This window comes from Balaenoptera borealis (assembly GCF_965194805.1).
Source record: "Balaenoptera borealis genome assembly, chromosome: 4".
In the NCBI taxonomy this organism is placed as follows: Eukaryota; Metazoa; Chordata; class Mammalia; order Artiodactyla; family Balaenopteridae; genus Balaenoptera; species Balaenoptera borealis.
In genome coordinates, this window is record NC_138861.1 from 19546454 (window position 1) to 19568776 (window position 22323).

General features: G+C 39.0%; 1 protein-coding gene and 1 pseudogene across 2 annotated transcripts in view; both read right to left on the minus strand.

Moving 5' to 3' along the window:
- LOC309628576 (riboflavin kinase pseudogene) overlaps nt 1-22323 on the minus strand; it is a 215942-nt pseudogene that overhangs the window by 137759 nt on the left and 55860 nt on the right. The gene's annotated exons all lie outside the window — the stretch shown is intronic.
- The window catches only part of LOC309628510 (all-trans-retinol dehydrogenase [NAD(+)] ADH4-like), a 54896-nt gene continuing 41572 nt past the window's right edge, over nt 9000-22323 (minus strand). Inside the window, 1 exon segment of the mRNA XM_082391604.1 lies at nt 9000-18385. Coding sequence (XP_082247730.1) covers nt 18361-18385 — 25 coding nt within the window. The 3' untranslated portion in view covers nt 9000-18360.

Below are 22323 nucleotides of genomic sequence, written 5' to 3' on the forward strand. Positions count from 1 at the left end.
GGAGCACAGGCTCCAGACGCGCAGGCTCAGTAGTTGTGGCTCACGGGCTTAGTTGCTCCGCGGCATGTGGGATCTTCCCAGACCAGGGCTCGAACCCGTGTCCCCTGCATTGGCAGGGAGATTCTCAACCACTGCACCACCAGGGAAGCCCTACACCATGGCTTTTAACTTCTATTTATATAAGGATCACTTCTAGATTATGAATCAGGATGGCTCCCAGTAAACTCCAGACTTGGGCACACAACTGCCTTCTAGACCTCTGCCTCCATTAGGATATCTCACAGTTATCTCAGACTCAACTTGTCCCAAACTCATCCTGTCATCCTTTTTCCTTAAAGGTACTCTTTTTTCTGTCTTTGTGTGGTATCACCATCTACCTATTTGCCCAGCCAGAAATCTGGGAATGGGAATCACAACTTCTCCCTCTCCTCCAGCCTCTACATTCATTCCATTGCCGAACCCTAAGCACCTCTTACATCTTGTACCTCCTCTCTGTCCCCACTGCTGCGGCCTTAGTTCAGGCTCTCATTATTTCTTACAGGGTTTCTGAAAAAGCATCCCATCTGATTTCTTTGTTACCAGGCCCCTGAATCTGATGCACTTCTAAACTAATGCCTCCTTAGTGAAATTTCCAAAACAAACATCAATCCGTGACATTTCTTTTCACCTTTAATGATTTTTGAATGATGTGGTTTATAAGTAAATAAATGTCATTCTTCTATTTAAAAATCTTCAAGGGTTAAGAGAGGGCTAAAATCCAAACTCTGTAGCTGGGCCAGCCAGGCTTTGTTTAACCTGGTTCCCGTGTATCTCTCCATCCTTGTTTTCTGCTATTCCACCATACAAGTCTTGCTTCAATCTTGGGGAATACTTGCAGTTCCTTAAAAGGGCTGTTCTCTTTCTTGATTCCAGGACTTTGTATATGATAGAACTTCTGCTTGGAATGCAGCCAGCCTTTTTCTAGTGAAAAAAGAGTCTTTAGCAGAGAGTTAATTTTCTTTTCCCTATTACAGATAAATTGTCTATCTTCTGGGAAGAAACATTTGCATTTTTATGGCACCTTGCTTAAAAATAATAGACAGGACTTCTAGTTTCCTGTCTGGCTTCTAAGGCGATTGGAAGTCATAATTCCATCCTAACAAGTAAAAAGCTCACCAGGCTGAAAAATCAGGACTCTTCTCAGATCCATCAGAGAAGTGAGATTACAGGGAGAACTGCTGATCCCAGAATTGGAGAGACAGATACAGAGCATCACAGGTTACCAGAGCAGAAACCCATCTCTGTGGGAAGCAGTTTTGGGGTTGGAAAATGTGAAGCGTAATTGGTGAATTGCTGGAGGCTTAGTGTGGATAAGTCTGAGAGTTAAAAACTCCAGAGGAATCCAGTCATAGTGGGCCCTCACACTTCCGTGACTTTTATCTGTAGGTGCTTTACCAGGATCAGAGAAGAATCCCCTCATGCTTCTCGCAGGGGAAGGGGAAAGGGAACCATTTTGAAATATGCCAGAGCATTCTGTTTTTCTTAACAAGGCCTGCCCTCAAAAGAGATTGTTTTACCAGAGCCTGACCTACTGAGGGATTATTAGAGTTTAACTGATGTTAGAGAAGGGAAATACCTAACTGCAGCCCCCTTTAGACATCCTGTACCACCTGAGGGGGTGAAAAAAATTGAGAAGAATTTGTGAAGTTCACAGTCCAGGGGCGCAGGATCACTAAAAGACTGAGATCTAATCATAAGACTACAGAAACCTTCCCCTTCTCCTACACCTTACCATTACATTACTAAAGGCCTATTTACCACCTTTTTACCCAATAAGTATATCATATCTGCCTTTCAACAAAAAATAACAAGGTGTACTAAAAGGCAAAAAACACAGTTTGAAGAGACAGAGCAGCATTAGAACCAGACTTTGATATTGCAGTGATGTTGACATTATCACAAATTTAAAACAACTATGACTAATATGCTAAGGGCACTAATGGAAAAAATAGACAATATGTAAGAACAGATGGATAATGTAAGCAGGAAGATGGAAATTCTAAGAAAGAAACAAAAAGAAATGCTAGAAATTAAAGTCACTGAAATGGAAATGAAGAATGCCTTTGGTGGGCTTTTTTTTTTTTTTTAATTATTATTTATTTATTTATTTTGGCTGCATTGGGTCTTCGTTGCTGCACACAGGCTTTTCCCTAGTTGCGGCAAGCGGGGGCTACTCTTTGTTCCAGTGCACGGGCTTCTCATTGTGGTGGCTTCTCTTGTGGAACACGGGCTCTAGGCGCACAGGCTTCAGTAGTTGCAGTACGCGGGCTCAGTAGTTGTGGCTCATGGGCTCCAGAGTGCAGGCTCAGTAGTTGTGGTGCAAGGGCTTTGTTGCTCCGCAGCAGGTGGGATCTTCCCAGACCAGGGATCAAACCCGTGTCCCCTACATTGGCAGGCGGATTCTTAACCACTGAGCCACCAGGGAAGTGCCGGTGAGTTTATTTGTAGATTGTACATAGCTGAGGGAAAGATCTATGAGGTTGAAGATATGTCAGTAGAAACTTACTAAACTGAAAAGCAAACAGAAAAAAAATCTGAAATAAATGGAAAAGAATATGTAGGAGCTATGGAATAACTACAAAAGGCGTAACATATACATAATGAGAATGCCAGAAAAAGGAAGAGAAAGAAACAGAAGCAATATTTAGAGCAATAATGATTGAGAATTTCCTCAAGTTAATGTCAAACACTGAACCACAGATCGAAGAAGCTCAGAGAACACCAAGGAGGCTAATGCCAAAAAACAAAACAAAAATAAACAAACAAAAATCTACACCTAGGCATAACATTTTCAAATGACAGAAAATCAAAGATGAAAAAATCTTGAAAGAAGCCAGAGGGGGAAAAAACACCTTACCAAAAGAGGAGCAAAGATAAGAATTACAACCAATTTCTCCTCAGAAATCGCCTATGCAAAAACATAGTGAAGTGAAGTATATAGGTGTTGAGGGAAAAAACCTTCCAATCTAGAATTCTGTGTCCTGTGACTTTACCCTTTAAAAGTGAAGGAGAGATAAAGACTTTCTTAGACAGAGAAACATTGAGGAAATTTGTTGCCAGAAGACCTGTCTTACAAGAAGTGTTAAAAGAAGTTCTTCAGAGAGAAGGAAAGTGAGCCAGGTCAGAAACTCAGATCCAAATAGAGAAAGGAAGGGCAATAGGGAATGAATAAGTGAAGGTAGAATAAAAACTTTTATTTTTCTTTATTGATTTAACAGATAACAGTTTGTTCAAAATAATAATAGTGGGACTTCCCTGGTGGTCCAGTGGTTAAGAATCCGCCTTCCAATGCAGGGGACACGGGTTCGATCCCTGGACAGGGAACTAAGATCCCACATGCCGCAGGGCAGCTAAGCCCATGTGCCACAACTAGAGAGCCTGTGTGCCTCAACTACTGAGCCCGCATGCTCTGGAGCCCGCATGCCACAACTGGAGAGCCTGTGTGCTGCAGCTACTGAGCCCACACACTCTGGAGCCTGTGCGCCACAACTAGAAAGAAGCCCGTGCATCGCAATGAAGAGCCCGCGTGCCGCAATGAGGAGCCCGCATGCCGCAATGAAAGATCCCGCATGCCGCAACAAAAGATCCCGCGTGCCGCAACTAAGACCCAACGCAGCCGAATAAATAAATAAATAGTTAAAAATAATGTAGAAAATAACCTAGCTCCAATTCCATCTTCTCATTAAAAAAAATAATAACAGCAAAAACATTTGATGATTATAGTTATGTATAATTGAAGTGGATGACAGCAATGATACAAGGGATTAGAGGGCGGAATTAGGATTATATTGTTATTGTAAAGTATTAGTACTACCAATGAAGCCATATAGTGCTATTTGAAAGTGAACTTGGATTAGCTGTAAATATATATTGCAAACTCTAGGGCAACCACTAAATTTTTTTAAGGAGGTATAGCTGATATGCTGAGAAAGAAGGAAACATGGGATTCCATGTTCTATGTAATATACTGCATTAACACCAGAGAAGGTAGAAAAGGAGAAGACAAAAACGGTAACAAAGAAGGACAACGAATGGGAAACAGTAACAAATATGATAGATAGTAATCCACCTATATCAGTAATCACTTTAAATGTCAGTAGTCTAAATGCACCAATTAAAAGATAAGGACTGTCAGTGTGATTCGAAAAACAAGTCCCAAATATATGTTATATACAAAAAGCCAACTTTAAATATAAAGACACACATAGGTTAAAAGTAAAAGGATGGAGAAAGACATAACATGCTAACACTACTCCAAAGAAAGCTAGAGTAGCTGTATTAATTTCAGACAGCAGATTCAGAGCAAGAAATATGAGGTATAAAGAGAGGCGTTGCATAGTGATAAAGGGGTCAGTTATCCAAGGAGACATAACAATCCTTAATGTGTGTGTGTCTAACAACAGAGCGTCACAATACATGGAGACGCTATCTATTTAGGAGAAATAGGTAAATCCACTATAACAGTTGGAGACTTCAACACCCCTCTGTCAGAAATGGATAGACGCAGCTGGCAGAAAATCAGTAAGGACATGGTTGAACTCAATAGCACCGTCAATCACCTGGATATAATTTACATCAATGGACTGTTTCATTCAACAACAGCAGACTACATTTTCTTCCTAATATCACATGGAACATCCACCAAGATAGACCACCTTCTGGGCCATAAAACACACCTTAACAAATTTAAAAGAATAAAAATCATACAATGTATCCTCTCTGACCACAATGGAATTAAAGATAGCTGGAAAATCTGATAATACATGAGATTAAACCACACACTTCTAAATAACACATGGGTCAAAGAAGAAATCTTAAGAGAAATTAAAAAGTATTTTGAACTTAATGAAAACACAACTTAAAATTTGTGGAATGTAGTGAAAGCAGTGCTTATGGGAAAATTTATAGCATTGAATGCATATGTTGGAAAAGAAGAAAGATCTAAAATTAATCATTTAACCTTCCATTTTAGGAAAGTAAAAATCACATTAAATCCAAAGTAAGCAGAAGAAAAGAAATAATAAAATTTAGAGTAGAGGGGAATTCTCTGGTGGTCCAGTGGTTAGGATTTGGTGCTTTCAACTGATGCGGCCCAGGTTCAGTCCCTGATCAGGGAACTAAGATCCTGCAAGTTGCACGGTGCAGCCAAAAAAAAAAAAAAAAAAAAAAGAAAGAAAAAGAATTTAGAAATAAATGAAATTGGAAACAGGAAGTCAGTCAAGAAAATCAACAGAACCAAAAGCTGGTTCTTTGCAAAGATCAATGAAATTGATAAACCTCTTAACCAGGCTAATTAAGAAAAAAAGGGAAGGGGAATTCCCTGGCAGTCCATCCAGTGGTTAGGACTCAGCACTTTCACTACCATGGCCCCAGGTTCAATCCCTGGTGGGGGAACTAAGATCCTACAAGCTGCATAGCATGGTCAAAAAATAAAATTAAATTAAAATAAAAAGGAAAAAGGGAGGAACACAAATTACTGATTTCAGAAATGAAAAATGAATCTATCATGATAGATTCCCATGGACATGCAGAGGATAATAAAGTAATACTATGAATAACTCTTTGCCTACAAATTTGATAATCTAGATTGAATGGACAATTCCTTGAAAGGCACAATCTGTCCAAACCTCACACAAGAAGAAACAGACCATTTGGATAGGCTTATATCTATTAGAGAAATCAAATCAATAATTAATAACCTTCCCAAACAGAAAGCACCATGCTCAGAGGGGTGCACTGGTGAATTCTACCAACTATTTAAGAAAGAAATTGTACCAGTTATCTACAGTCTTTATTTAGAGAGAGACACAGAGGAAGATAGATACTTACTAATTCATTCTGTGAAGCCAGCATTACCCTAATACCCAAACCAGGCAAAGCCATTACAAGAAAACTAGAGAACAATATCTATCATGAACCTACATGTAAAAATTCTCAGCAAAATATTATCAGATTGAATCCAGTAATTAAAAAAAAGAGTTATATGGCACAACCAAGGGATTTATCTCAGGTACGCAGCCTGGTTCAACATTTGAGAATCAACTAATGTAATTCATTTCATTAACAGGCTAAAGAAGAAAAATCGCACAATCATATCAATAGATGCAGAAAAAACATTTGACAAAATCCAACACCCATTCATGATGACAACTCTAAGGAAACTAGGAATAGAGGGGAAAGTTCTCAACTTGGTAAAGAACATCTACAGCTAACAACGTACTGAATGATGAGAAAGTATTTAGAAGCTTTCCTACTAAAATCAGACACAAGGCAAGGCTATCCCCTCTCACCACTCCCTCTCAATATCATACTGGAAGTCCTAGCTAACACAATAAGACAAGAACAGATAATAAAAGATATACTGATTGGCAAGGAAGAAATAAAGCTGTCTTTGTTCACAGATGACATGACTGTCTAAGAATCCACAAAAAACTCGTGGAACTAATAAGCAATTATAGCAAGGTTGAAGGATAGAAGGTGGTATACAAAAGTCAGTTGCTTTCCTATATACCAGCAATGAACAAGTGGAACTTGAAATTAAAAACAATACAATTTACATTAGCATGGGAAAAATGAAATACTTAGATATAAATTTAACAAAATATGTACAAGATCTATGAAGAAAAACTGTAAAATTCTGATGAAAGAAACCAAACGAGAACAAAATAAATGGAGAGATAGTCCAGATCATGGATAGGAAGACTTATTTATTTATTTGGCTGTGCCAGGTCTTTAGTTGCTTCACACGGGATCTTTGTTGCGGTGTGCAGGATCTAGTTCCTTGACCAGGGATTGAACCTAGGCCCCCTGCATTGGGAGCGTGGAGTCTTAACCACTGGACTGCCAGGGAAGTCCCTGGTTAGGAAGACTTGATATTGTCAAGATGTCATTTCTCCCCCTCTTGATCTGTAGATTCAACACAATTCCAGTCAAAATCCCAGCAAGATATTTTTGTGGTTATTGACAAACTGACTCTAAAGTTTGTACAGAGAAGTAAAAGACCCAGATTAGTCAACTCAGTATTGAAGGAAAAGAGGAAAGTTGGAGGACTGACACCACCCAACCTAAAGACTTACTATAAAGCTATAATAAGACAGTGTGGTATTGGCAAAAGAATAGACACATCAGTGAAACAGAATAGAGAGCCCAGACATAGACCCACATAAATAAAGTCAATGATCTTTGACAGCATAGCAAAGAAAATACAATGGAGAAAATACACTCTTTTCAAAAATGGTACTGGAACAACTGGACATTCACATGCAAAAAAATGAATCTAGACACAGACCTCACAAAAATTAAGTCATAATGGATCATAGACCTGAATGTAAAATGCAAAACTATAAAACTCCTAGAAGATAACATAGGAGAAAATCTAGATGACCTTGGGTATGGTGATGACTCTTAAAATACAATACCAAAGGCATGATCCATAAAAGGAATAATTGATAAGCTGGACTTCATTAATATAAAACAACATTTCTGTTCTGTGAAAGACAGTGTCAAGAGAATAGGGGAAGCCACAGATTGGGAGAAAATATTAGCAAGGCATATCTGATAAAGGGCCATTTTCCAAAATATACAAATAACTCAACAATAAGAAAACAAAAAACCCAATTAAAAATGGGGTGAAAGATCTGAACATATTGCTCATTAAAGAAGCATATGGCAACTAAGCATATGAAAAAGTATTCAACATCATATGTCATTTGGGAATTGCAAATTAAAACAATAAGATACTACTACACACCTATTAGAATGGCCAAAATCCAAAACACTGACATCACCAAATGTAACAGGTATTCTCATTCATTGTTGGTGGGAATGTGTAATGATACAGCCACTTTGGAAGACAGTTTGGTGACTTCCTACAAAACTAAACATATTCTTACCATGTGACCTAGCAATCCTGTTCCTTGGTATTTACCCAAAAGTTGAAAACTCATGTCCACACAAGTTTTGTAGCAGCTTTACTCATAATTCCCAAAACTTGGAAGCAACTAAGATATCCTTCAGTAGGTGAATGGATAAACTGTGGTTCAGCTAGACAATGTAATATTATTGAGCAGTAATAAGGAATGAGCTATTAAACCCTGAAAAGACATGGAGGAATCTTAGATGCATATTACTAAGTGAAAGATGCCAATCTGAAGAGGCTACATACTGTGTGATTCCAACTATACATTTAACATTCTGGAAAAGAAACCTATGGAGACAGTAGAAAAATCAGTGATTGCCAGGGGTTAGTGGGGAGGGAGGGATGAATAGGTGGAACAGAGAGCATTTTTAAGGCAATGAAACTATGCTGTTATGATACTACACGGTAGATATATATTATACATTTGCCAAAACCTGTGGAATGTACAACACCAAGAGTGAACCTTAACATAGGAGTTTGGGTGATAATGATGTGTCAAAGTAGTTCATCAATGTAGCAAATGTACAAGTATTGTGGGGAACGTTGATATTGGGAGAGGTTGTGTGTGTGCGGTAGGGAGGAGGAGGTACGTGGGAACTCTGTATTTCTACTCAGTTTTGCTGTGAACCTAAAACTGTTCTAAAAAATAAAGTGTATTAAAAAATAATAGACAGGAGTTACAAGTAAATGTGTAAGTCTCATCTACTTACTATGAGAAGAAAAAATTGATACAAGGTGAAATCAGAGGCCCTCATTCTCATTAGAGAATTTGCTAGTGTGGACTAAAGTAGAAATAGCCTGAGCAGGTAGGAGATACAGGTGATCTTTCCAGATACAGATCACAAAATGGGTATAGCAGCAAAATATAGAAGTATTGGGGAACCTCAACCTCCTGGCAGCATTTGGAAGTAGGCCCTTTGTTAAATTCTTGACCTACTGTGCTCTCCATTTCATCGAATAGAAGAGAGGAAACAATGAGTGACACTGTTAACTTGTACTTAATTCTGACTCTTAAGATAATTCAGCTTATTTTTAAAATTTATTTTATTTATTCATTTTTATTTCTGAGATATACATTTTAAAGTAATAACTAGAATTATGACTTATAACATTATACCAGAACATATAAGATTTTTAGGAATTTCATGTAATGTCTGAAACATTTAGATTTATTTTTAATTCAGCTCATTTTGAACTGCAGGGCTTATTAGGTGAAAATGACCTGTCATTTTAGACTTTGTAACATGCAAGTAAGTGTACGCTAGACATAGTCAAACAGACTTCAAAAAGTTGAAGCATATTTCATAGAGCTCACAAGAAATAAAATAAGTATTGAATGAATTGAAGGAAGAGTTCATGAAGCCATAAATGTCTGCTACATTTTGAGGGGAACTTTTTTGTTTTTTGTTTTACCAGCTTCAGTTGACATTGCTTGGGTACATATTCCATTAGAGAGGTAGAGATAGCCCTTGCTATGGCCCCTCTGAATTGGAACAGGAAACTGAACTGCCACAGATGGGTTGAACACGAGGGAGCCAGAAGTGGTTGGTACTAATTCTGTTAAATACTGAGGCTCGAAATCTACCCATCAAACCCTTTCTCTTGGGAAAACACACATACACATAGCATACAAAGTAGATGGACACCTAATTTGCAGCTGCAAATCTGAATTGTGTTGTGCAGTTTTTCCTGTTACTTTTCAAGACGAACACATATCACAGAATTAGGGGGTCAGAGACTCTTTGGGTGGTGCTACGATCCCAAAGAAGTAAACTTTCTTTATGTTTTTTGTAGGTAATATAAGTTATCCATTATTGTAAGTAACCTGAACATATGTTTTCCTGATTGGAACTATGGAGACCCTGGAAAACCTGACAGGCTGGAGAAGTACAGGCATACCTCATTTTATTGTGCTTCACTTTATTGCATTTCACAGATACTGAATTTTTAAAAATTGAAGGTTTGTGGCAACCTTGTGTTGTCAGTTGATGGTTAGCAGTTTTTAGTGATAAAGTTAGGTATGTACTTTTTTTTAGACATATAATGCTATTGTACACTTAATAGACTACAGTGTAGTATAAACATAACTTTTATATGCACTGGGAAACCAAAAAAAAAATTCATGTGACTCACTTTATTGCTACATTCAGTTTATTGCAGTGGTCTGGAACCAAACCTGCAATATCTCTGAGGTATGCATGTACAAGGGACAGTTTCATGATTAAATGTAACAGGAAATTAAAATGGAACTTTTCATTTTGTCTCAGTTTTGGCTAAAAACTCCAAGGCCAAGCAATATAGGTGCCAAAATCACCCTCACATTCTAAAGCAAGGTACTAGAGTACCTTATGTAGGACATGCTAAGAGACACAAAATTTCTTCTGTCAGCATTAGCTCATCTCCTATCTCTCGGCTATATAAGGGAGGGCAAAGAATCCATGGGGAAGGGCAGAAATGGTTTGGAGAGAATTTCTTTGGAGAGAGTTGTCAGTGTGCTGTATATGCCCCTCCTACTTCCTCTTAAGTATGTTGGGAGCACTTCCCCCTCATCTGAAACCAAGAGAAGAAAAACACTCAAAAAGCTTGAAGTATTTTCTCTGAAATGTGGAAGATGCAAGGTCTGTTATCTGAAATAAATTGAAAAAATTTAAGGCTAGAGGCTGGCTAGATAACAGCCTGTCTGGTGGCAGAATGAAGTAGAGCAGAGTTTAGTGGGGACAAGGATGCAAGTGTGTTTCCCACAGACCAAAGGTGGAAACTGCAAAGGAATACAATTGTAGATTATTTTAAAAGGAACTTTATCACAGAGATCCACCTGGAGAGGTAAGGTGACCCTTGTGGAAGCAAGGCGTTGAAGGCAGAGTCTTAGTTGGCCAGTTGTAGAAAGAATCATCCCTATGAAGGAGTTGCAGGTAGGAGATCCCTACTGGGTCAGAGGATTCTTTGTGAAACCCACAGAAATTCCACACTCAAGAATGAATTCAGTATCTAAAAGATGCTGCACCCAAAGGACACCAATATCAGATTGCAACAGTATTTGTTGTATAAAATGTAGTCTTTTCCTCTAAATTTCTCCTCTTTTCCAGGCTGGACAATTGAGGGGACTTGAAGCAGTAGCTAGCAAGTGGTGGGAGGAGGTGGAACACAGAAGGAAGAAGAAGCAAGCCCCTCACTCCTTCTCTACTGCAGACTTAATTTCCTGTGGCAGTAATGGCAGTCAAGCCAGTGGCGGTGTCCTCTGTCCAGGGGTGGAATTGATGGTTCAGTCTGCAGCATCTTGAACCCGAGGGCAAGGAAAATGGTGACCAGATCAGTTCTGCTGCTTGAGTTTGGACATAATTTCAAGCTATAAATCTCTGAAAGTGTTTTCTAGTCCTCTTGATAGTTCTAGGACTTGCCCAATAATAAATTCCTTATCATTATAAATTAGCCAGAATTGATTTCTGTGACTTGCAATGAAGTCAATCAAAAGCAGTATCAGGAATTTTGCAAGAAAACAGACCATCAGGGAAATGGGTCAGTCTGGGATTAATTATCTGACCTGTTGAGGCTGAAAGCAGTGAAAATCCAGTTGATCTTAAGGAGTAAATTATCTCTAGGTATGCAGGGGTGGAACAGTTAATAGAAAATCAACTCTGATTCCCTGGAAATAAGTAAGAAAGTATTAAAGGCAAAACCTTAGGGACCACAAGATTTTTGCTGTAGAAGGGTGTTAAAGTACACAAGTCATTCAAAGCCTGTGCGGGGGTAGATGGTTGCTTCTGAAAGTGCCGGACATTTTAATGAAAGAGAACGGTAAATTCTGCTGCTCAATGATGACAAGGCTCCAGTGCAACTTCTCTGCCATCCTCGTCTTTCCCATCATGGTTGCAAGATGGCTGCTGCAGCTCCAGACTGTCATGTCCTTACATTACAGTATCCAAAGGCAGGAAGGAAAGGGTCTTTTCTCCCCACACCACCCCCCCCCTTTGTTTTCTTTTTAAAAAATTGAAGTATAGGGAATTCCCTGGCAGTCCAGTGGTTAGGACTCCGTGCTTCCACTTCAGGGGGCAAGGGTTCCATCCCTGGTTGGGGAACTAAGATCCTGCAAGCTGCGTGGCATGGCCTAAATAAATAAATAAATAAAAATAAAAATTGTAGTATAGTTGATTTACAATGTTGTGTTAGTTTCTGGTATACAGCAAAGTGATTCAGTTATACATGTATATACATATTATTTTTCGTATTCTTTTCCATTATGGTTTATTACAGGATATTGAATATAGTTCCCTGTGCTATACAGTAGGTCCTTGTTGATTATTTTACATATAGTAGTTTGTATCTGCTATTTCAAACTCCTACCTTATCTCTTCCCCACACCCTTTCCCCTTTGGTAACCATAAGTTTGTTTTCTATGTCTGTATGTTTCTGTTTCAAAAATAAGTTCATTTGTGTCATATTTTAGATTCCACACATAAGTGATATCATATGGTATTTGTCTTTCTCTTTCTGACTTACTTCACTTAATATGATAATCTCTAGGTCCACCCGTGTTGCTGCAAATGGCATTATTTCATTCTTTTTTATGGCTAAGTAGTACTCTGTTGTATATATGTACCATATCTTTTTTATCCATTCATCTTGATGGACATTTAGGTTGTTTCATGTCTTGACTATTGTAAATAGTGCTGCTGTGAACATAGGGATACATGTATCCTTTCAAATTAGAGATTTCTCCGGACATATGCCCAGGAGGGGGATTGCTGGGTCACATGGTAGTTCTTTTTTTAGTTTTCTGAGGAACCTCCGTACTGTTTTCCATAGTGGCTGCACCAATTTACATTCCCACCAACAGTGTAGGAGGGTTCCCTTTTCTCCACATGGAAAGGGTCTTTTCTTTACCCTACCCCTCCTCTTTTTTAAAATCAAAAGGGAAATCACTCCCCCAGAAGACTTCCCCTTATGTCTCATTCACCAGAATGAAGTTGTATGTCTACCCCAAGTCAGTCACTAGCAAAGAGGAATGGGATTAGACCAGTCATAGTTTAACTTCTGGAGGTGAGGGAGAGTCCCACCTTGCCTGAGCTCATTATTGCCTGTTTCCTGAATAAAATTGGGGTTCTGTTTGTAAGGGAGAAGAGAGGAATGGCTAATGAGTAGGCATCCAGTGTGGGCAACACCATCTTTGGGTAGCTCTCACCTGTTTATAGTATGACCTAAAAAACTGCCCTCTTTGAGTAGAACCTAGAGCAAAAGAAGTTCAGCTGGTCTCGTCTGCTATGAAAACAACTCTGATGCTTTCCTTTTGTGGACTGAATGGCTTGTAAGGGACCATAGCAGGACACTGTATGGAGCCTGTGGCAACTCCAATGGTAGAATCATGGTGGAGAACCTAGAGTTCTAGAGCCAAGTTATACTCTCTTCAGTCCTGGTTATGATTAAAAATGCCTGACCGTGGTGACCATGGTGATCACTAGGTGATCATGCTATCTGAGTTTCTCACCATGAACTGGGTGTTACTGGATCCACAAAATTATAAGGCTGGATGTACCCAGGAGGATAGCCTTCCTAAAGGAAGTGATGTATATAGGACTAGACCCAAGCAAATCCTGAAGGCACAGTAAATTGCCTGAGCAGTTGACTCAGACTCCTACTGCACTTCCACCCCTTGGGGAGATTCCCTGTGATCAGTTCATAGAGGAGGAAGAGAATTTCAGCTTGGTTATAATGCTCTGCATGATATTCTGGCAGTTGGTAGAGGTAGACTCGGGAAATCTTGTCAGAGTACAGAACTTCAAGCATTATATCACTGCGAGTCCTCTGATAGGAATGAAATGATCTGAGATACAAATCTACATTGATTAATAGGTAGTAATTAATTAATGATTTGGTCAGATGATGAGGGACTTTGAAAGAATGAGGTTGTAGGATTGGTAATAAGGAAGTCTGGAAAAGAGATATATGGATGGACCTTCCATAACAGGCACTGAGTATGAGGAAATTTATATTCCATGTGAATCTTGACAAAAGGTCTGATTTTGGAAGAGATTGTCAATGATCAGGTGAAAAAGGTGACCCATCCTGGGGATATTGTTCAGCAGGCAACACTTTCTCTGGAGTCTTTGGAGTTTCACAAGACCTTTTGGTTTAAATAACATTTGTATTAACGGAGAATGGATTTCTTTTTAACAAAGATCAGAAGACGTTTTAGTAACACTTGTGAGTATTTACATGTCTCCATATTGCTGAGGAGAGCAAAATGATATTCTTGGAAAGATTCTTAATTTAATACTTTATCAAATCAGGTTTTTAAAAGCAGCTTACGATGCAGAATTTATTTCTCTTTTCAAAGCTGCAAGAAGAGACATCTCTTTCATTTCTTTCTCAGACTCCTTTGGTTAATTATGAAGACTTTTATTTTTAAGGTCAGGTTGTGAAATTTTATTAGTTATATTAACAGCAGGCCTATAGAACAGAATTTTATTGATAGAAATGGAGAAAGGGATAAAAATGTTATTTAATAATAAAATAAGGAGGATATAGCTTTTCTTCTTTATTATTAAATGCCTTATATACTTATAATTTCTTTCTAAAAAGACCTTGAAACTTCAGAGAAGACAAATGGTCTATCCCTGGGTTTAAGTGATAGAATAAGAGCATTCTGGTTTAATCGCATTCCAGAGAGGAAATATTTAGGGTTTTTATATAGCTCAATATTTGTCAACAACGGATATGATTGACTAAAGAATATACAGATATAGCCAGCATTTACTGGTATATTATTCAGAATAGGTATGTTACTGAGACTGTATATGGTGTATTGAGTTTAAGAATACTTAGCAATATGTAATTAGGAATAAAGAGGACATGATGGTAGGGGAGAAGCGGGTGTGCCAGCTGGTTTCAACTAGCAGAGGGACTGAACTTTGTGATGCTCCAGAGAGCAGAACTAGGGAGGCAAACCCTAGCTTTAACCATAAGGGAAAAATTGGCCTGCTCTCTGCAAAGCACTTGCAGAATATGAAAAATGGCCTTGCCCTCAAGAAGCTGTAGTCTAGTGAAACTGTTGAAGAATCAGATGAAATAATGCACATGAAAGTACTTTAAAAAATGTCAGCTATGATATAGGTGAAAGTTGTTAGTCTCTCTCTGAATTCTTCTCAAAGAAAATAGATGGAAAAATGTTAAAAAAAACAAAAACCTGAGGGCACTGTGGTAGCATTTAATAAACAATGACAGTCCAAGATGTTTGAAGACAGTTAATGTATCTTAAAATGCATTTTTTTTTCTTCTTAGAAGAATATACTGTGATTTTATTGGCTTCTAAATTCAGGTATTATTCACCCTATTAACTGGCATTCTTAAAGATTCGTAATAATTTTAGATCAAAATATCATTACAAAAATAGACCTGTGTATCTAAATACATTAGAGAATGAAAACCTTTAAATAATATGTTTTTTGTTTGTTTGTTTTGTTTTTTCCTTTGGAGGGGTCCAGTTCCATTCCAGTTCTGTTTCAGTGGCTTGATGCCCTAGAAATACTATAACTTGTGTTGCCCCTAGTATTTTAAAGAGTAACATTTTGGAGAGGGATGGATTGGGAGTTTGGGACTAGCAGATGCAAACTATTATATAGAGAATGGATAAATGACAAGGTCCTATTGTATAGCACAGGGAACTATATTCAATACCCTGTAATAAACCATAATTAAAAAAGAAAAGAAAATTAAAAATTAACATTTAAAAATAATGAATAAATATTAGAGCCCTGAGGAAAAGCAGACAATTGTCAGTAGTTTGCAGATTATTTTTGTGTCTCTACAGTACAGTTTTTAAATGGAAGTTTTCTGCATATTAGCAAATGAATTATTGTTACAAGACTTTTATTGTTTCTGGAGTATCATATAAAGACTCAGCATTCATTTCTTATTTTAAGAGAGAGATGTTTGGGTAACTTAGACATTAGGTGTACATTTTGAAGAATTATACTATAATTACGTTTACTAGGAATTTCAGTTGGGGGCCTGGATGAGAAAAAAGGCCTCTGCTGCTAAAGGAATGATAAAGGTTAAGCTTTAAACCCCACACATATCTCCCTGGGTTTTCACTGATTTTATAAATAATCCCAGCAGTCTTGTTAAGAATAATGAGATTTTTTTGTTTTTCAAATCATAGAACCAGACATGGAAAAATAGAAGACTGATAGAGGCAGGGTTGGTGACTGCAGGAATAACTGGAGAGAGGGAGAGAGGGAAACTACTGCCTCACAACTTAGTTAATAATTTATTATTAACTTAGTTATTAATTTTACTAATTAATAGGTTTTATTAATTAATGTTATTAATAAAAATAATGCTCATAATGACTATTCTGAGTTATTAGGATTAGATTTGTGATTATATAGTAAAAAAGAGGAGTATAGAAATGTTTTGGAAAAATTTCACTCAAAAGGGCTGATATAGGGCTTCCCTGGTGGCGCAGTGGTTGAGAATCTGCCTGCCAATGCAGGGGACATGGGTTCGAGCCCTGGTCTGGGAAGATCCCACACGCCACGGGGCAACTAAGCCCACGCGCCACAACTACTAAGCCTGCGCTCTAGAGTCTGCGAGCCACGCTACTGAGCCCGCATACCTAGAGCCTGTGCTCTGCAACAAGAGAAGCCACTGCAGTGAGAAGCCCGCACACTGCAATGAAGAGTAGCCCCCACTTACTGCAACTAGAGAAAGCCCATGTGCAGCAACGAAGACACAACGCAGCCAAAAATAAAATAAATTAATTAATTTTTTATAAAGGCTAATATAAACTATTTGGACACTTGTGAGGGTAAACTTTGGTATCAGACAACACATATCTATTGAGCATCTCTAACAGACAGAAGGGTGGATTCAAGGATTGTTCTGCCTTCAAGGAGTTTACAAACATATACTTGAAAAACTAGCAGTCGAAACAGCATGTCCTAAGATTGCGATAAAGATACTAAGAGCCAAAGGATATCAGGGAAGGAAAACAGCTTTATGGTTGCCAAGATCTGAGAAGGAGGTGGGTCTCAAGCTGGACCTGGGAAGGATTGAGGAACCCAAGGAGAGGTGGGGAGGGCAGGAGGAGAAAACACAACTGATACAGAGAATAACATGAGAAAGGACAACCACCTGAGGGGTGCGTCCTATTCCCCACAGTGCCAACAAAGGAAGCCTTTACAGATGGATTAACTGGCTTCCATTTCTAATGAAAGAGAATCTTAAATAAGCAGGAATATAAGTTTCTGCTTTGAGATATTACTACCCTCCTCAGCCAAAGTTTCAGAGTTTATCTTCTCTCAGAGTTAGACGTGTGGTAAACATTAAAAAAACCCCAAACTGGTGGATTTCAGAAATTATGCTAAACTGAGATCTAGTCTTTCTTACTCTAATCTAAATTATTATGTCTTATTCTTAAACTGCCCATTGTAGCATCTATTAGTATAATAGTTTGAAAACGCTCATTTTGCTTTTCATATAAATCTTATTGTCTGTTATATCTTGCAACTGTAAATAGTTTTACTTACTACATTTATTATAAGTACATTGTTCTTTGTCATTTCTAGTTGAATATAGAAAATAGATTACTTAGTGCAAATTACAGATGTTTAACTCTGTTAATCTCTAAACATTATGCATTGTGATAATTATCAAAGATGAAAAGGGCAATTATTTAATAAAAATGGAAATTTGAGAGTATAAATGTATTTTCTTTTAAAAAAATCTCTCTCTATATGTGTGTGTATATATATATATATATTCATTTATACAGTTTCTGATATCCCAGTACTAGTGATTATAGTTCACAGTAGTAGAGTGGGGCTAAGAGAAATGAACAGATGTTAAAAAGGAAATTATTTAGCAGCTTGTTAAAGAAGAGTAGCTTGTAACTTATTGTAACTTGTGTAACATATATGATATATATAACACAAGATTTAAAGATATATGTATCTTATTACATTCTACATATTGATAGTGACTTTTTCTGTTAAAAAGCTTTTTATTATGGAAAAGTTTAAACGTATATAATAGTAGACAGAGCAGTATAATGAAACCCCATATATTTATCACCCCACCTAAAAAAGTATAAACATACAGGCAATCTAGTTTTATTTATGATCCCTTCATTCCCCACTCCCACCTCTCCAGAACTAGTTTTAAACAATGCCCAAACATCATATGATTCTATTCATAAACACATAAATTAGCATAGTTATTTAACATAGGAAATACTAATATATTTTATGGATAAAAATGCTGTAATCTCTATAGCTATTTGATATTGACATGTTAACTGTAAATATCTGTTTAAACTCACTGTTATCACTGTTCATCATATCAGGTAATGAATTAACCAGACAGGTTCAGATTTAGTCAGCTAGTATTCCAAATTGTTCCTGGAGTTGTCAAAAGAGCAGGACTGTCCTAATGCTGTTAATAATAATAAAACAACAATCAGTATAATTTTCATGACAGATTTCACCAAAACCCATGAATAATTTTTGTTTTTTTGTTTCAAGATTTGGCTTAATATTTCTTTATAGATACCCACTTTGCTAAGTCTAATTTCTATTATCTTGTCATCCACTTCCATTCATGACATTGCTAATACTTTATACATGGTGTTAGTAAGCTGGGGAAAAATTGGGGACCCTCACTTGATTCTGGGCAAGATCCTTGTGGCCCAGTGGTGTTATAGAGAAGTAGAGCATGTTGAGGTTGTCGTGAGATTTTCGTCTTGGAATAGTCACTGCTCTTGGCTCTCCTGTAGCTTAGGGAAAATTGGGCATCAGAAGAAGGGGTGGTTGGTGTGTTGGAATATTGCTTGCGGAGAACTCAAAAATTCCTACTCCTTCAACATGTAGAAGCAAGGAGGGAGATAAGCCTCAAAGGCAGAGAATTTCTTATCTTGGACCTTACTGCTGGAGCTGTAGAACCCCTGGCATCAGCAGGTTGCCATGCACAAATATTTTCTTCACCCAGGACCTGAAGCTACACCTACCTATGGAGGGAGAACTTCTGTGTCCTTTCCTCACCATGAGTCAGGGTCACTACACCTTAACAGGCCAACTGCATGTTTTGTTCCCTCCAGTTCCTTGCTTCTGTGCAGTTGGTATGGCAGGAGGGCCTACCCTCAGTTGTGCTTCATGTTCCCGTATGGTCAGCATCCCTGGGGAGGCCCATCCTCTGCCTTCTCTGTTGCCACCTTTCCAGGTGTGTGGGCAGTCAGGTGGTCTTCTCAGTAGGCCAGGGGGAAGTAGGAGGCCTCATTCAGGTGTCTACCCCTAAGCCTCCATTCTGCCACTGACTACCAGGCCTACATGGGATAGTATGAAAGACTTGCCCAGCTATTAATAAAGTAGTGCAGCATTTTCCATTTGGCTGCCACTTAGCAGTCCTTGTGGGTATATTCCATGACTGAGAAAAAGGGTAGCTGTGGAGGAGCTATGAGTGCCAGGGTCTAAGGCCCTAAACCCCAATCTGACTCCTAACTTGAGGAATACTGCTTATGGGAATATTGAGATTGTACAAGATATTTTAGGGCTTACACACTAAGTTACTTTGTGTAGCTTAAAAAATAATGTTTATTTTTTCTTTTTTTCTTTAGAAAATCTTTGATGTGCAATAGCTAAGAAGTGAAGCAACTTTATACCTATCTGTATGGATTAGTTTCAGGTTAGCTCCTAACTACTGTTAGGATCCCAGAAAAAGACCGAGTGAAGCCAAGACCTTGGGAATAGTGTGGACAGAGAGAAACCCTAGAAAAAGGGAGGAAGGGGGGTGCCCATGAAGAGCAGGAGGATCGGGAGTGGGGAGGGACTCCTGGGAAGGAGCAGAATGTGGACAGTCGTAAACAGAACTCAAGGATCTCTGGGGGTGCCTCAGGCAGAGCCCACAACACTCCACCCCTGCTTTTGTCACACCCTGGACTTCCGCTCATGGATTTCTTTTGGAGAATTCTGCAACTCTGCAACTTTAAAATAGAGGTCTAAAAGCAATGACTATGACATTGTTATAGTCATTGTCAGTACCCACAGATAATCAGAAACACCTGGGAAAACAGCTACCTCTACCTAACTCTTAAAACACCACCGTGTGTGCTATGTTACAACCCCATTTCAGGCACAGTTTTCTGGAAGAGTCTGCTGCCTCCTGGAAGAGCAGAGGCCTTTGCCAACCTGTAGAACTTGTTGACTGATCTTGGTGTCTGTCTCATAGGGCTGCCATCACTCTTCTTGATACAGAGGATCTCTTATGCAGCCAGTTTGGTATGGTTCACAGGCATCCAGGTTGCTGCCTTTGATGTAGTTGGAGCATTTCTGGTAGTGTTCTGGATTCAGATCTTCACTGATAGGCTCCTTCTGTGGGTGTGTTATAGGACTGGACAGCTTGATGTCCAACGTGAAGGCCTTAGGGAGGAGGTATACACCATCGCCCACTCGATACTGGATGCCATTCTTGGTGGCTGAGCTGTAGAGAACCCGGCCATCCAGATCCTCGAGCTGCTCTGTGATCCTGGGAATTTCTTTTTACCTCATTCCAGTCAGATGAACATAGCTTGTGCACAGTTTATACTTTTCCTCCGTCGGCTGAGTTTTTGGAGGGGACTCAAATCTCGCATCGTTTTGATCATACCACAGCTGGTAGAGATAGGACTTCCCATCATCCTCTGCCATCAGGGCCTCAGAATCCATGCCTCCCTCCAAGGCCCAGTTTTATGACAGAACTTTATAGACCTTCACTTTGCTGTGAGTGTATGAAAAGCTGCATGTCCTCACATTTGTCTACCAGGAACAGCTCCAGGGGGTCTGATGTGGCCCCGAGGACGTTGTGTGTCCCAACACAGAACCAGTGGGTATGCAAGCTCTGCCTTTGCCGCTGTCCTCCCACAGTGCCATGACAGTGGTTTTGAGGAATTATCTGGAATAAAAGAGACACAGTTCCCCACTTCCAGGGTTTCTGAGGCAATGTATACTTTCTTATAGTAACTCTTCTTCCCAGCAGTCTTGATGGCTTCTCCAACCCAATAGATCAGATTCTTGTACTTTCTTTTCCCTTGATGCATTTTTTTGGAGTGATGGCATCTCTGGGATAGTGCCATTGATATTGTTGTTATCTGCCTCCTTCATGACCATATTGGGACACCTCTCTTGGCAAGCCTGTTTGCTCCATTCCCTACCACCAAATTTAACTGTATCCTTACAGGCTTTACACTTTCCACTTTCCACATTCAGGCTGTTGACAAATCTTGCAAATGCCACACAGTCGGCGTTTAAAAGCATTCTTCTTGTCTTTGTCATCCTTTTCAATTTGCTCTGCGGAGAAAGTGTCAAAGATCTGGTAGAGCAGCTTGGTAGTGGTGGCTTTAGTGGGGCCTTTGTCCTTCTTGGCAGAATGCCCAATGGTCTGACATCTTTCAGCTTGCCTTTTTCCCAGGATGACCCCTGCCATCAGGTCCCTCATGTAGTGGGTCAGGAAGATGGGCTGCTTGTCCCTATCCCCAGTCTCATCATAATTCTCTACTTGTTCCACCACAAACTGGGCAGTGAATTGACTTAGGATGAGCACAGAGGAGAAACAGTAACCTCAGTCTTATTGATCCGGTCTTCAGAGGCTGAGTCAGGGTTGTTCTGCAGGAACTCAAACTACTACCTTACTTGTGTAGATCTTCTCCTGCATCATGCTGAACATCAGTGCATTCTCTGCTTTGGGATCCATCATAATATATTTGACAAATGAGGTGCTGAAGCTCATGAGAGCCTTTTCACCTCTGTCAAAGCCAGTGATCCACCATTCATTTATGGGGCCAAGAATTTTGCCATTAACACCACTTTCAAGAGATCGGTCATCATTTTATATTGATTTTGCTGAATCAGAAAAGAAGAGTTTGACATTCTTCTTAATTAGGCTGGTGTCGATCGGGCACAGGTGACCACGTTTACAGTACTTGCTGAAGCATGTCAGTTTGGTTGGGGAAGAGCCTCTCAAAGCCAGATTCATTGGCTTCGAAGATAGACATTCTCCCATTTATTAACAACTGTATCTCATCCACTGCATCAGGAGGATGCTTTTCATATCCTAGTTCATTGTCATCCAGGTACTGCCTGCATTGAATGCACCTTGGAGGATGGGTCTTGGAGGACACAACTATTTTGATTTGATCTATTTTTTTCTCAGTTGGGTCCTTGGATACAGTTTTGCGTCTCTTCTCCTCCGTGCTGGCACTTTAATCTTGGACTTTCAGTCTCCAAACTTTTCATCCTTCTCTTTCTAATCAGAAACTTGTGATTTTACTCTTTCAGGTTCTTTTTCTTCAGGTCTCTGGCAGCTAGAATCTTTGGGTTGTCTTCTGTTCCTCTTTTCATCTT